At 36.6% G+C, this 15,823-nt stretch overlaps 2 protein-coding genes across 9 annotated transcripts; both read right to left on the reverse strand.

Moving 5' to 3' along the window:
• Positions 1 to 86: 86 nt before the first annotated feature.
• Positions 87 to 10,173, reverse strand: LOC112696226 (1-phosphatidylinositol-3-phosphate 5-kinase FAB1B). Of its 7 annotated transcripts, none has more exons than XM_025748874.3 (13): positions 9,881 to 10,117; positions 9,537 to 9,707; positions 8,341 to 9,076; positions 7,122 to 7,862; positions 6,592 to 6,745; positions 6,012 to 6,356; positions 4,705 to 5,559; positions 4,287 to 4,618; positions 3,603 to 3,726; positions 3,349 to 3,519; positions 1,474 to 2,952; positions 993 to 1,259; positions 87 to 755 (listed from the first exon to the last, which is right to left on the reverse strand). In XM_025748874.3, exons 3-13 carry the CDS (start codon positions 8,943 to 8,945, stop codon positions 450 to 452), a joined length of 5,379 nt encoding a protein of 1,792 aa, XP_025604659.1. In that variant the 5' UTR covers positions 8,946 to 9,076; positions 9,537 to 9,707; positions 9,881 to 10,117; the 3' UTR covers positions 87 to 449. The 7 variants fall into 7 exon arrangements, with proteins under 7 accessions (XP_025604659.1, XP_029154564.1, XP_072092592.1 ...); XM_029298731.2 differs by having other exon boundaries at positions 9,537 to 9,659; positions 9,881 to 10,089; XM_072236491.1 differs by having other exon boundaries at positions 8,341 to 9,028; positions 9,537 to 9,659; positions 9,881 to 10,021.
• Positions 10,174 to 12,133: 1,960 nt separating this feature from the next.
• On the reverse strand, positions 12,134 to 15,607 carry LOC112696252 (uncharacterized). 2 transcript variants are annotated; one of them, XM_025748910.3, is made up of 5 exons: positions 15,335 to 15,607; positions 14,051 to 14,994; positions 13,533 to 13,733; positions 13,029 to 13,224; positions 12,134 to 12,578 (listed from the first exon to the last, which is right to left on the reverse strand). In XM_025748910.3, the coding sequence occupies exons 2-5, from the start codon at positions 14,933 to 14,935 to the stop codon at positions 12,394 to 12,396; spliced, it is 1,467 nt and encodes a 488-aa protein (XP_025604695.1). In that variant the 5' UTR covers positions 14,936 to 14,994; positions 15,335 to 15,607; the 3' UTR covers positions 12,134 to 12,393. The 2 variants fall into 2 exon arrangements, with proteins under 2 accessions (XP_025604695.1, XP_025604703.1); XM_025748918.2 differs by having other exon boundaries at positions 14,051 to 14,928; positions 15,335 to 15,606.
• Positions 15,608 to 15,823: the final 216 nt, after the last annotated feature.

A 15,823-nucleotide genomic window follows, 5' to 3' on the forward strand; every position in this document is an offset into this window, starting at 1 on the left:
ATTAATTCTAATAATATTTCACAAAACGGGAAAATGTTAATACACAAGATTAGTGTAATATAAGAAGCCCTAAAAAAAGGTTATGATACCGGTTGTAAACCAAAATTTTATAACATGAGATTTGAGATTAAAAATACATGATAATGATATAACAATTGAAGGGGGGGGGGGGGGGGAAGGAAAGAAAAATTCACTGTACAATTACATCGGTGGATATTATCCACCATACCCACTGTAACAATCTGGTTACTGACGGTGGTGCACCTGCCATGTCTTTCAAGGGACTCAAAGTAACAGCTGCATTTATCATGATAATGCAATAATGCAGCATAGAATATTGTGTATATGAATGAGGGAATAGACAGAGAAGACAACAGGTGAAAGGTGGGATCTTTAGCATTTACAGGCTTCAAATTTTAACCAGAATGCGCCAAATGCGGGGCAGCACCTCATGAATTTTCATCACAAAATTCAGACTGGGACCCACCTGGATGCAAATCCGGAGGAGACCATTGATCTGGCACCATGAGAAAATATGCACTCATGGCTTTCCTAAACCGTTTCTTGTACTGCTGAGGTGATATAACAGTTGGAGAAGTGTTCTTAGGTCCACCGAGAATGCCTGAGGTCTTGACCCAAGTTTCAAGGTGCTTGTCCCATGTATACTGTCTCATGAAATCAATTATGCCTAAAACCAGCTCATGTTTATCCTCATCCACACCAACCAGCAATGAGTAGTCCATCACATATATTGACTGCAACAAATACCAACATTATATTACCAAAGAATAATATATAGTAAAACAAAAAGAGAGTAACTTGCAAGTGATTGCAGCATGTTACTGTTACATAGATGTGATTTTCTTTTCTTTTCCTTTTTGGTGGCGGGGCAGGGTGGGGTGGGGAGATTGATGGTATGTGGCAAAATAACCCACAAAGATGCAGTATAATCCTACAGTGTGAATAATGAAAATAAGAGCAGTTAGACATACCGCAAGGAATGCAGTGTCATTCCACACAGCCCTCTCAAGCAACCGTTTTGCCTTGTTCCCAACAAATATTGGAGACGTTGGCATAGATTCAATTAGATTCTGATCCAGCAGGACTTTATTGCTTCCAGTTGTATCTGGATTGTACCGTGATCGAGACGAACCTTTGAGATCATAAAGCCGTCTAATGTTACGCCTATAGAGGAGATTTTCCATAACCAAGACATCCATTTTAGTTTCCTTCCCCCCTTTGAGGTGCTTTGATGTTACCTTCAAAGAGCAAGTGTACTCAATGAGAACAGAGACACTAGTATAAAAATGGTTGTTCCAGATCTATGATGCACTCACTTATTTATGGCTATGACCATAAAGTACACAAGCACTTCATCAATAACAATTTCTCTACAACTTGAAATACTTGAAAATGTTATTAGTAAAAAATTCTATATATCAAAATTAAAGCAAATTTTAAAAGACAATGTACCTGATAAATGCCCAAGATTTTTGCAAGGCAAGTTGGACTTCCAGTACTGATTGACTCAGATAAGTACTTAAAATATGCTGGTGCAAACTTGATGAATGACTCGAGCTCTGTCTTTGTAACCTGCTTGATTATAAATCTATCATCCAGGGTTTTTGCAAAGAAAACATTGCTCTTTCCTCCTTGGGCCCCCCACTTCTTGCAACGACTAAGGGACCTCACGAAATCTGTCTCAGAAGGGCAACATGTTCTTCTCAGGGCCTCAAATCTCTTTGCAAAGTAACAAGTAACTGTATATTTCACCTTTGCAAGGGAGTTGCTATCATCACTAAAAGACACCCTGGCATGCAAATCTTTGGTGTATAAGAGTGGGTCACCAACCAGCAAACTCTGAGATCCAGCAGTGGACAACATGCTCTCATCAGAGGACCCAAAACTCCTGTAGCTACTAGCAATTGACTCATCAAAAGAGCTAAGAGAAAGTAGACTGGTTGTATCAAAAAGTGGCAATGAAACTGAACTGTCAGCACTGTCTTTAGCTTTGTCAGATTCAGACATTTGGACATGATAATCGATTGACATAAGCACATATGATATGATACTAGTAGGTTCATCATCATATACAGCCACTATGGCATCATTTATACCGGCATGAAGAAGCAGTCTGGCTCCATTCTGGCGCTCCAACTCTCGAAATGATAAAATATGGACTGGGTTGTAATCAACAAGCTTCTGACTGTTGAACACAGAAGTTTTGTTGATTGAACTAAAGGGGTTAGCAAAAGGCATCCCAGGCCATCTAGTATCAAGCCCCTTTGAAAGCAATTTAGAGTCATTATCAGCAGTATAGTTCTCACAATTTGATTTTGCTGCCACTAAAGTTGCCTCAGGTGAATGAACCATCATAGCTGAATCAGGAGGTGAAGAACCATTTATTGGGTGAGTTTCACCAGTCCATGCAGCATCAAGGGTATCGGACAAATTACCCATAATAGGGAATTCTCCCTCCGACAAAGCCCTCCGTACAGATCCTCCAATCTCTGGGGACTCAGATTTATCATTGACATTTGCACCAGCAGAGAGTGAAAGATTAACCTTGTCATGAGTAGTGTCTTTACCCGTCTCCCCACCTTTAGTCACTTCACCAGACGTGCTAAGGTTGCTAGCATTTTCCAAATTATGGCTTCCATCAGGTTTTGATTCCAAAACAGAGGAATCAAAACTGCTATGACCTCTTGCTGGCCTGGCAGCTCCATCTGCCTCTACAACCTTCTCCCTAGAACCAATTGACTTCTCTCTCTGACAGGAATTCCTGGGATCTCCTAGAAAATTTATTCTAAACAGATTGGATGCATATATCAGGCGCTGGTCCCAAACAAATGAAAGGAGGAGGATATGTCTGCGTAATTTATTGAGCTCTAGAATATCAACCACAGGCTGGCCAGCTTTGACCTCTTTATGCACCAATTTTTGTAACAAGTCCTAAGTAATCCAGCATTATAAATGGAAATCAAATATAAGCAAACTATCATCTTAGTCAAAGAAAATTTACAAGTGTTAAATGAGCCAATACCAATACTGATATATTCAGGACAAAGTACATATTTTGTAGAAAAACACCAATTCTTTTTTTTTAGAAAGCTCATTAGAACACATCATAAGTGGAGGGATAGATATATAGTAATAATAACAAATTAGGAAAATAGAATCTGGTTGAAACTTCTTATTAAAATCATCAGGGAACCTTTTTTCCTTTGCTTTCTTCTTGTTTTTGTTATGTTTTGTTTTTTCTTTTGTTGTTTGCGGGAGGGGGGGGGGGTGGGGGGATTACGAAGGACAATAAGATATTGTAGTAAATTTCTGTCTCAAACCACCAACCTCTAATTCTTCTCTCTCTTTCTGCACCATCTCTTTAAGTTCAGAAACTAGATGCTTAACATCTGAAACTCTATTTCCTCCCACCCGCAGCCCAGTATCTGAGACCTTCTCTAAAAGTTGATGTAATACGTTACGCACTTCACTAAACAGTACTTCAGCCCTGTTCTGAACCTGGTGGTTAAGATCAATAATCTCATCAGTACAGAAGAACCCAGAACCGAATGTAATATCTCAACTACGATTAGCATACCAACCTCAATTGCTTCTCTCTTTAGCCAGTCCTGACTATCATAGTTGAATTCAAGTTTAGGTGGGGGAAGATAAACAGAATGGAGGTCAATAGAAGCATAGCGAAAGCAGGCAACCATCTTCCCAAAACTGCATTTAAAGACAATGATTCAACAAAACAACCAAAAGTTTGATGCAAATGTACTCAATTTTATTGTGCATATAAAGTACTTCAATCAAGTGAAGGAAGTGTCATTTCTCAAAAGAACTGTTTGTTTAATCAGTACAGAAATGCAAGATTAAGAGTAGTTTACTCTTACATCTGCTTGAGCTTAACAAATAACTGGCTCAAATTTTTATTCCGTGATTAACCACAAAAGAAATTTGAGCATACAGGTAAAAAATAAGGGGTGTATCCAGCAACCATATTTCCATGGTTTTCTAATGCCCACTTTATTGAATGAGAATGTGACATATGATTAAACAAAACCACAGAACATTGTAAGCATACCAAGTTCAGCACACTCTTGCTCGTTAAAATCTCCCATCATACCTACTTTCAACCTGTTTGGTTTAGACTCTCATCAATGCCAGCTGGCATTTGGAAGAAGGAAGTCACTACTTCCTTGCAAGAAGATTGCACTTGAAATCATGATTTCAAATTGGAAAACAGACATCAGATAGATTCAATTTAGATAGAGTAAGCATACCCATAGAATCTTAAACAGTCTCTGTGCAGAGAATGACCACAACTTGCAACCCTGCTTGCTGCTGCATGATTTGAAAAACTCAACTCCAAAAACTTCCCAAAGGATAAGCCCCACGCTGCATCAGACATAACTACTCTTCGTGTAGCAGGAGGGAAACCATTTACGCGAGGACATTTCAAGCACCTATGCCACATCCATATTTTACCTTCACGTTCACCTGGTAAAGGAAACTCAGATAGTTTCTTAACAGAGATGGTCAGGCTCCCTTGTCGGTGAGTATAACAATGAACATGAGCTTCAGATGGCATGTCACACGAGCGGCAAATGTAACTCTACAAGGAAATGTAAATCAGTTGGAACATAGGTCAACCATTTGTGACGAAATTTATAAAGGAAAAGAATTGGTAAGAACAAACACCTGATCAAATAGCTGATCTCTTAAAAATCGTCCCAAAGGCTTATCAGAACTTCCATAGTATTTAATTCGTACAAGATGGGACCTTTCGCAAACAGTTCCTTTCCACACACAACGTGTTGATAAGAAGACCAAGATACTCTGATGATCTGAAGTTGAGGGAGGAAAATCCTCTTTTGAAGGTATCATGTCATCATAGATTCTGTTATTATTATCGTGTTTTCCATAAAGTGGCTCAGGGTTACATCCCAGACATGGAGACGATGCTGTAGCTTTGATCTGGTTATCTCCAACTGACCCTGAAGGCTCCAAGGTGCCAAAAGAATCTGAAGTAAGATCATTGTTCAACATGGTTTCCCTTCTCTTCTCTTGTCTGTATTGAAGGAAATCTTTGGGGTGTTGATTATCACCTGCCTTGGAAGAATAATTAGGGAGGAAACCACTGCAATAGGAAGATGCAGTCTCCTCAGCTGGTTGGAAGGCACTGCCAGAGACTTCATGTGTGTGAACCGAGTCACCCATCAGTGGTTTTTCAATGAAACTGCTAGAGGTAGACAGGGTCTTCTCAATTCTGAGGTCATAATTAGAATTTGGTATTTTAATGGGTTCAGCTCCCTGATGCTCTCTAGGAGTGAGAATAGAATATCCAGGAATAGTAGAAATTGATCTTTCAATACAAGATGGTTTATCTGGTAATGCCACAGTTATTGGAGATTTCAAGGGAAACTCTAGAGGTGAAGCACCTTCATCAGCCAGAAAAGATGTCTCCAGCGCCAGATGATAGGCTGCAAAGACTCCATATTGGACCACATGTTTCACCTTCTTCAACTCGTCCCCACTAGCACCCCTGAGCAAGATCTTCAAAACACCAACACACACACACACAAGCAAAATAAATAAATAAAGAAATAAAAAAAGAGAAGCAAACAAATAACCTTTCTTCATCAATAATTATTCTGGACTAATTATGTCAAATCAATTTGCTATATTGCTACATTATTTTGGTTCCCTTCACCATGATCATTCAATCTTTTAAAATGATTAAACAAAATAATGTTTGATTGCAATTTACAAAGGAAATCGTTCATGCCTGAGTAACATAAATTACAGAAGAAGTTTCCTTCTTGCAGTTGTTAACTATGTTGTCTACTTTTCTTCACATCGTGGAAGTGTTAGTAAGGGATTAGGGATCTATCAGCCAAAAGTTTCGAATATAGGTCTAACAGCACTTCAGTTCCTATGTGCATTGTGAACATATGTAATACTAAAATTGAATCATGTCTAAAAATATTTCAGGTTATAGAACTTACAGTGCAACCCAGAGGTTTTGGGCAACCCTCAAAGAACATCAAAGTTTTTGTTGATTTTTTTCCACATTGGCCAGCACTACCATGCTCCTCAAAAAACTTGTCAACATGGAATGCTTCACAATAACCCACCTTTTGGGATGTTAGATGATCAATTGAAGGGACAATCTGTGCCCCAGTGCAACGGGCAATACGCTCTAAAAGTGGCTTTTTAATATTCAAAACAAGTGATATGTCTTTAGCAAGAAGGTATTCTTGAGCATAACGAGATACTGACTTCTCTACCAAAAGCACATTTGGGTGATGAGCACCAATCTTTGCAACTGCCATCTTCAAATGGTCCATTTCCTGCAGAAGAATAAAAAGACCACGAAACTCAGAACTTGTATTATAATAGAAACAAGATGAAAGAAAGACGACTTAGTATGCTTGGTAAGGTCAGAAATTGAGATCACATAAAAAGGAAAATTTTCATACATAAGCACCAAAAACAGATAACACTACACACAGTTGTCAAGTCCATTTTTATCCATGAATATTTGTGTAACTATTAAGTCTTAAGAGATAGTTGGGTGGAGAGAACCTGCTGTAACAAAGTATCCACACTTGATAGCTGGTTAGAGATTCGCTGATACTCCAAAGCTCCTCCAAGTATAAGAAAACGCGGTTTATCAAATTTTGATGTCATTCGACGATGGGCCACATTCTTCTTGCAAACAACTCCTTTAACCACCATGCTGGAAAGACAAAAATTGAACATCAAGAATATGCAGAGACAGATAATAATATACAATAAATATACTCATAAGACACACTTCCATTCATCAGCCTCCTAAGAGAACATAAAATAAATTTTGCATCATAAAAATAGAAAGAAAAACCTCACAGATTTGTATTACACTACTACCAATATCCCTATAAAATAGAAACAAAAAATATATGCATGTAGTTTATTTTTGTATTTTCTTTTTCCATCTCTAGTGGGAGAATTATAATATCACACTAACATTACAATGTTCGTTCTCAATTTACTTCTTTTAGTTACAACTCAAACTCTTGGCAGAAATCATTAGTTTTATGACCAGTCCATTATTCATTTCTCTTTAGTCTTACCTTTCATTTCGGTGTCCACAGGCTATGCATTTGACCTTTACATATCCACCAGGATCCATACCTCCACCCCTGCTCATATCAGGCTTCAGAAGTGTAGCAGCTTCCCATGACAAAGCTGTAATTATATCCAACCAACTATCTTTGCCATTTTCATCATAACTAGGTATGTTTTCCACCTGCAAAAGCTGAGCTACCAGAGCTCTAAAATGCCCCTCCACTACTGTCTTCAAGGCCTTCCTATGCTCCTCACCTGATTTATCTCTGCTACGATATTCTCCAGAGCCAAAGCTAACAGAGGATTGCAGATATCCCCATTCTCCAGTGGTAGTAGTAGCATCATCTTCATCATCATCAAAAGGAACAGCTTCTCTATCATCCTCTTCATCTTCTGGCTCAGGAGGGAGCCAAAGAAGTCCATTATTCTCGAAATCTACAGGCTCAATATTATTACTTGCCTCATTATACGGAGGTGATATGCATCCTTCCACATGATCGTGCTGATCAGCCTTCCCAGGTTCTTGGATCCCATCTATGCCTACAAGATCAAGATCCGAGGGTGACGTTGCACAACTCAAACTTTTTGCCTCAACATTATCTCCATTATGATGCATTTCATGAGGTTCATACACATGATCAATCCCATGAATGTTAATTGGATCCTCATAGTCATTGACATGAGAATAATGCCTTGACTCTGTATCAGAATGATAGGCAACATAATCATCATCATCATCATCACTCCTGGCTCAGAACAATCAACATACAAATAACATTAAGAACAGAAACAATTAAATATCGGATAAAACACCAGATGCACGATGATAGTTTGATGCACTAGCCAAATATATTATTGAATTCGTCAATTAACCAGAGCCTTTAAATAACATTAAGATCTAATGTGGAAAGGTAGCCATCAACACCCCTCTCTCTCTCTCTCTTTTCCTCTCTTTCCCCTATTTTGGTTCAAGAAACCTACACAGAACCTCATCAAAACTTTTTTTGCACATCAATATAAAATCAATAGCCATATGCACACACACAAGAATACATCTTAGCAATACTCACTCCTCTATATCAAATCAGATTCCTGAGTCCCAATAAGGAAGAATTCTTGCTCAATATATATGCATGAGAAATGTGAGGACATAAATTAACCGTCAACTTAAGAGCAGAGAAAGACAATCCAAAATACAAATGAACCAGTGTTGAAAAAAGATACCTGTTGAAGCAATAGCCAAATTGGTTAGAAGCCAAATCCCCTACGGCACCAGAGGGATTCGTACACCTATCAGGATTCAAATTTTCCTGCCGATCCGTTAACAGATCCATGGGGGAAGATTGAGGTGAAATATAAGGCACACGCTGGTAAGGTCCAGTTGAGTAAGGAGTTGAGCCAACAGTGCTACTGCTACTATGACAGGTGGAACTGGACTTAGTGCTGACCAAGCTTGTCGCAGATGGTGACGGGCTGAGACAAGGGGTGACCGGAGTGACATTATCAACCGTTGCTAAACCCTGCTCCCATTGTTTAAAGCAATAATTACATACCCTAATCCTATCCCAATCTTCGCGGCCACTTTTTGACTCATCCGACAGTGCAGGAACAGAATTAGCAGTGCACTTTGCACAGAAAACTCGGCCACATATTCTACAATGATGCCTGCGGTTGAATATAGTAAATTGTGAATCACACTCATAGCATACCCTACAACTCTGATCGGGCATCCAGAAGTCCCTCGACACATTTGGTGGTTCAGCCCTTCGAGGGATCCAAGACCTAACTACGTCAACAAGATCAGATATTTTCTTGTCAGGGGTGCCCATCGACTGTGATTCCGCCTGAGCCAACTCATTGAGTCCCTCATTAGCCAGTCTTGTAAATATTCCATGTACCTCGGCCCATGATGCTAGAGAGAAACATGTGCATATAAACAAAAATACAAGTTCTTCAGAAACTGAAATGGAAGGAAAACAAAACAACCACCTTACATTAATTATTAATATGCACCAAATCATGAATTGTAAAAAGCAGAATATAACCAACTAATAGCCAGATATTCCATAATTAGATACTACTTAGAGGAAAAGCGATTTATTCAGAGATGGCAATCAAGTCAAAACAAAAGCACTATATACATGAACACCACTAATAACGCTGCAAAGTGCTAAAATTCAACGCTAGATCAGAGAACAATTGAATAATAGTAATAAACACATAACGATTTTGATCAGTTCGGTAAATTGCTGCAGCGATAGCATCCATAAAGATCAACAATCAATCCCCCAATTCCCAATTCCCGCAATTCCTCAGTTCACTAAACCCAAAACCTTAACATCACTTAAAAAACAAATTGCAACACTGAAATCTGCATCTTCTCAATTCATCATTAAGATGAACAAACAGTAAGTAATTACCATATAGACTGGTTCAGAAGTTCAGATTCAGTTCCGGAGCAAAGGGCAGAGGCCAATAGTGGCTACCACCGCCATAGAAAACAAAAACCCAAGAATTGTATTGATCAAAGTTCACTTCAATGCCTGAATTTTCAGCTCAACGACAAAGCAAATTAAACAAGAAACGGTAACCTGATGCAGAAAACAGTAAACAACTCAAGCAAACAAGCACAGAATAATAATCATCATCATCATCATTGAAGTTAGTCCTCAAAAATTCCCAACCCCTTCACCAACCCACAAAGCAATCAACCATGGAACATGCATGTAAAAAGCACAACTTTTTGCTTCGGGAAACTGAAAACCTCGGAAAAACAGTGACTTCTTCGGTTCGGAAACTGCAATCAGATCTCACACCTTCCTTCTCCTGAAAACCCCCGAGACTAATAATTCCAGTAATGAAATATAGTAAAATAAGAAAACTTTTTTTTTTTTTTTGAATAATTGAGGAACTCAAAAAATTTTCTATAATTTTTATATAAAAAATTATAAAAAATAAAATAAAATAAAAAAACCATTCGCTCGTCGCCACACCTTATCACGTGTGTACCCAACGCTCGCCACCTCATGTTATTTTTTTATTATTAGATTTCATTTTCTGTAATTTAAAGTTATTTGTTTTGGAGAAATATTAGATGAGTAAATTATTTTTATAATTAAGTTTAACTAAGTTTTTTATTTTTTTATACATTATTTTAATTAATTTTTATTCTGCTAATAAATTATTAAACTAATTTAATTAAATTTAATTACAACATAATTTGGTCATATGGGATTTTGTTCGTTTTATTACTTTTTCTTTTCTTGTTCTAATTTTTCAGTTAATTTTTTACGTTTCGAAATGTTTTATTTTGTGAAAAAATGTCAACCAAAAGCTACAGTTACACGTGGCTATTCCTTAGGATTTTGTTATTAATTATCATCTTCTTTTCTCTTTAGTCACGATTATTATTTGTTTATTCACGAGAATTTTTACCTACTTTCATTAATATGGCACGTCATCTATATTATCAATTCAAGTAGTTTTATTTTATTCTTTCAAGTAGAAAATTTGAAATGATAAATTCAGAGAGATTGATTCTTTACCCATTCCATACAATGATAGTACTCTGTCCTTATTACAAGTTAAGAGAATATAACGAAGTGTAAAATTTATAATTCAATTAAATATTTGAGTTTGCAAAATGTTTTAAGATAATATTAGTGGAATATGCATGAATATAAGACTAGTTAAAATAACAAGTTCTTCAGTCTCGTAAATAATATTAATATTGGTAGTTCAAATTTTAGGTGTCGGGAAAGTTTGTATGCATGCGTATAGATAGGTATAAAAGGTGTAGTTGTTATATAAAGATAATGAATATGCTTAAATGTGTGTTATAATTTATTTTTTCTTTGCTAACAGCATACATATGAATTAAGTTTTATTTGTACATTTTCGAATTTTAAAAAGGTCCATGAATATCACAACTAATTATCTATTTCATATTTGTATATATTTATATGTTTCACTCACATATCAATTATTAAAATTTCACAACATAGTAATTAAACTTTTGTTTAAGATAAAAGATAAATCATCATTATTATTTTTATATTTATTCATATTTCAATTATAAATATGAATCTATTCTATATATTATTTATGAAGTTTGATTAAAAATATGATTATGAGTTTATTCTATCATATACGATACGGGTGACTCGTAGCATGATTATTCCTAACCCCTTGCATAGATTAAAGAATATAATATAATAACAGTAAAATTATTGCCTATTCAATTCGTTTAATTAAGTGAAAGATATATTTTCGCCAGTAAAAAAAAAAAAAGGAAAAAGGAAGGGTAAAAAAAATCATACGGAAAAGTCAAGTTACATGAGAAACTCGTATGGTTTCAAAAGTACATGATGCACACAACGGGAAAGAAATTTGCCAATTGTAAGATCAAACTTGGTAGTTGACAAAATGCCGAGCTTATGTGACATACATCTATAACGTTTCGATTGGAAAAGAAATTGAGGTTGAGAGACTAAAATTAAAAGATAAAATGTCGAAATAAAAATTAAATTAAATCTATGTATTATATTATATTTAATATAAAATATACAAGATTGAATTATATTTTACTATCTTGTTCGAAAAGAAAAAATAGAGTTAAGTTTGGAATTGGAAAATTTGAATAAGAATAATTTAAAAATGGAAGAAAAGAATGTTATTTTTCTCTTCTATGTTCCTCTGAGTCCTTTATTTGTTCGCTTTTTTTTTTTTCTTTCTTTTATCATGTACACCAAAAAATAGATATTGTTTTGCAGGATCATACTTCGCTACTTTAGTTATTTAATTATTTTCTTGTTAATAACAGAACTACAGAAGAACCGTGGGAGACTCTATTCCAGCCTAACATGGCATATAATATATCCCGACATCCGAGTGTAATTTCTAACCCACCATTCAGGATTCGGCACTTTGTCCATCTTCACATTGGCATGATCTGATTTTATTAGATTACACCAACTTGGAAATCCGTTACCAGAGAAACTGCTCAGCAAGGCAAGGATTGAAAATAAAGCAAAAGAACTTGATAGATAAATATAACTTGGTTCATCAATTGCATATGTACAATCATGACTAATAAAATATTGACAATGAGCATCTGCGTAATATGCATTGAACTGTACAATGCATGAGCAAATTATAAAAGTGCATAGACCCCTCGTCACCATGAACAAGATATAGAGGACCTCAAATTCAAAACGGGAATCACATTTCATATTTACATGCACGAGCTATGGCTTGAATCTGCAACTAGAAGGGAGCTTAATGGCGTAAACTCGAGTATAGATCTTGGAGACTGTCGTACAATGGTCCAGCTGCCTTTGGCCTGTCCACCATCCCTAGTAGAATGTCAGTTGTAGTGAGATAAGGATCGCCGTAAAACCGCAAATTGGCATCCATTCTTGTTGCAACTATATTCCCTTCCAGCGACACTCCAACAAATGCCCCTAACAGTTCGGTAAAATTGTATCAGCTATGCTTTCAAAAGAATCATTCTACCACAGAAATATATTGGGGTAACAAAATGAGAAATTAAGATATCAAGCGAGAGTAGACGGCTATAGTTGTGAAATTAGCTTGTTAGCATTTAGATTATTCAAACAAGGCACTAACAAACACACCTTCAGTCCACTATACCACATATTTCTACTATAGTTAACACTTGATGTCTTAGTCGGCATATTAAAAGGTTATGGTCCATACATTTGATTGCCTTGGCTAAATATTTGATCAAGTGTGGAAATTATTCAGCAACAAACAGCACTAAAATATCAAGGTAAGCAATAGCCCAAATATACTAATCAATTCAAATGAACAAAATTAAACATTTCAGTGGCATTTTTGTGCATAGAGAAGAACAAGCAATATGTGCAATAAAAAAATCATTTAAAAACTACCTTTACTACAACTGTATGTATAGCACATGCCAGAACCCCTGTCACCAGCACGAACATCAGCCTCCAGAACTCTTCCAACAGGTCCAGCAGCAGCACTACAACCAGCACCAAGGGAAAAATGCATTCGACTGCAGAATGTCTTCACAGATTTTATATCATGAAGAATAACTATAAAATCCATAAGTTCGCCACCAATCTGGGAATACAAGATCAACACACAAATCTAAGCCATGCCAAGATTTTTAATACCTATACTAACTCGATCTTCTAAGGGTAATATTCAGTTAATGCAATAGAGTTGTGTAAAGATAAAGTCACAAAAAATATTATGTCAATCAAGATTAAATAGTAAAGGAAAATTAAACACAGATGTATTTTGGAATAGGTCCACATCCATTCCTTCTACTCTTTATCCAGTTTTTGCAATTAACTCATAATAGTATGCATAAACATATTGGTGAAATAATACAACACAAGAACTAAACATGCATATATTCTCCTTACCTGAGCACCCCATCCTAAGCCCAGGGAGAGTACAGCTGATGGCGCAGACCATGATCCATCTGCTCTTCGAGCAACAACCAAACCAGTACCAATTTTGTAAGAGAGAAGTGCACCAGCTTTGGCAACAGTTAAGATCGCTAGGCCTTTGGCATTTTTTAGAACAGCTAGAGGGATGGACCTCTCAGGATTGGATTTGGCCACCTGCCCATTCAAAAAATTATTGCATATCAACATATATAAGTGCTACTCAGAAAATCTCATCTAGATGCTCCATGAATACACAAGTAAAGCAATTAATGTGGAGGTTTTAGTCTATCATGATCTACTACAACTAAGATACATCTGTTATTAAATTACTTTTTGGTACTTAATAGAACTGGCAAAAACCACTCAAGGATCAAATAAGCGGGACAGCAAATAAAATGGAAATTGTCATAATTAGAACAATATATGAAGACTCTTGCTTAACGAAAACTTGCACAAACTTCTTTTAATATTGATAAAGAAAAGAAATAAACCTGACAGTAGTTTTTCAATGTATTAGATGCTTTATATATCTCATGCTCCATAGACAAACCAACAGGAAGATTAAGCCACCCCCTAGCACAAGTCCAATCCATCACATCATGCTTAGCTACCTGCATAGCGTTGCTTATAGTGTTGATAAGAACACCCTGCAAAGGATCGAGCCTATCATAGCAGGAATCACACACTCTCTGAGGATTCCTTTCCCTGAACCTAACAGGCAACAAACACCGACCCTTGGTACAATTACGACAAAAAATCCCTCCACAAAACCGGCAATGATGTCTACCACGTGTAATCGCAGTAAACATAGCAGTACACTGCATACAAACAGTAGCAGAACTATCAGGGAGCCATTCTGGAGGTTCAGCCTCCAGGACCTCCTTGTAGGCACTATAATCAATCCCAGTTGGCTCGCAGAGGGGGGGTGCACTCGGCGTGTACACTGAAGAGTCAAGAAAAAGATCTCCATTCTTTCCAGAGCCAAGAAATGACAGATTTGAAGTAGGTAACTGCTGGTTTGCTGTAATCCTCGGAACCTTGTTTCGCCCAGTCAAAATAGCAAACAAACCAGAGACAACATTCTTCACGTTCACCTCTGGAGGTATGTTAGAGGGCATGATGTTATTGTTAGCACCACCAACATCATCATCTGAGTCATAACCTCCATCAAACAAGTCCCTATCCTCAGAAGGGAACTGATATAAGAAGTCTTTGTTAGAGGACTTTGAGCCTAGTGGACCAGACGTGGTACCGGACTTTGGCTCAGACCATGTAGAATCAACATAATGATTCATCTTACCGTAGCTGAAATGATTATTTTCCTTTTCTAGCATAGAGAGGGAAGAGTATGTTACTCTACCATCAGAAGCTGCCATTCAACAAAACAAAACCACACAAGATTACATTCACATCAGAGAGAGAGAGCAATCCCAAACTGCAATTGAAAGCTCCAAGTTACAAACTTCGTCGAGAAGATATATATAAAAAATTAAAAAAGCGAAAGGAAGTATGAACCGACAATTAAGATGATAATAAGTAATATCAAGAACATCGGTCACACGGGCACGAAGAGTTTATGGAAAACATAAATTGAGAAACCAATTGCATGCAGGAAAATCATTAAAATTGATCCCCAAAAAGGTTGGAGGTGGCTGTGAGATTAGGGTTTTCGATGGACAGATTAACCTATAAGGGGGATTAAGGAAGGAGCAGGAGAATCAAACAAAGAACAAATAAATAAATACAAATATAAATAATAAATTTCAAATAAAAACCTTTAATTGGATCTGGATTGGTGAAGGTATGAAGCTTAATTGAGAATAAATTGGGAACGAATAAATGTTGCACCAATCGACGGGAAAGGGCGAAGATAACAGAGAGAGAGAGAGAGAGAGAGAGAGAGAGAGAGAGAGAGAGAAGAAATTCGATTATTGTACAAGTTAGCAATTGCCTTTGCAAACGTACTAACTAAACTGCGTATCGAATGTTGCGTACGTACGTCTCCTGATGAACGACGTCGTTCAGATAACCTTTGTGCTTTCGGAAACATTTCATAAGTAATGTGAAGCTGATATTTAACTTTCAATAATTTAATAAATTTTAATAAATTATTATTTAATAATTTTTAACTATTAATTTTAGATAAAAATAACTTAAATTAAGGAGAATTTTAGTATACAGAGCCAAAGTTGGTACAGATTTAAAGATTTGTCTACACCACACTTTTTAAAGCCACACTTTAAACCGTAACTCTTCACAAAGAA

Source organism: Arachis hypogaea, chromosome 1 (assembly GCF_003086295.3).
Source record: "Arachis hypogaea cultivar Tifrunner chromosome 1, arahy.Tifrunner.gnm2.J5K5, whole genome shotgun sequence".
Lineage (NCBI taxonomy): Eukaryota > Viridiplantae > Streptophyta > Magnoliopsida > Fabales > Fabaceae > Arachis > Arachis hypogaea.

Bases quoted from the DNA above. Each gene is read 5' to 3' on its own strand.
- LOC112696252 (XM_025748910.3), bottom strand. From the start codon at position 14,935: ATGGCAGCTTCTGATGGTAGAGTAACATACTCTTCCCTCTCTATGCTA. The intron at 13,734-14,050 runs GTTTATTTCTTT...TTGAATGGGCAG, and splicing joins CATTGAAAAACTACTGTCAG to GTGGCCAAATCCAATCCTGA. The intron at 13,225-13,532 runs GTAAGGAGAATA...TTGTATTCCCAG, and splicing joins GCTTAGGATGGGGTGCTCAG to ATTGGTGGCGAACTTATGGA.
- LOC112696226 (XM_025748883.3), bottom strand. From the start codon at position 8,945: ATGGGCACCCCTGACAAGAAAATATCTGATCTTGTTGACGTAGTTAGG. The intron at 7,863-8,340 runs GTATCTTTTTTC...GTTCTGAGCCAG, and splicing joins TTTGGCTATTGCTTCAACAG to GAGTGATGATGATGATGATG. The intron at 3,727-4,286 runs GTATGCTTACTC...CTTTAAATGCAG, and splicing joins GACTGTTTAAGATTCTATGG to TTTTGGGAAGATGGTTGCCT.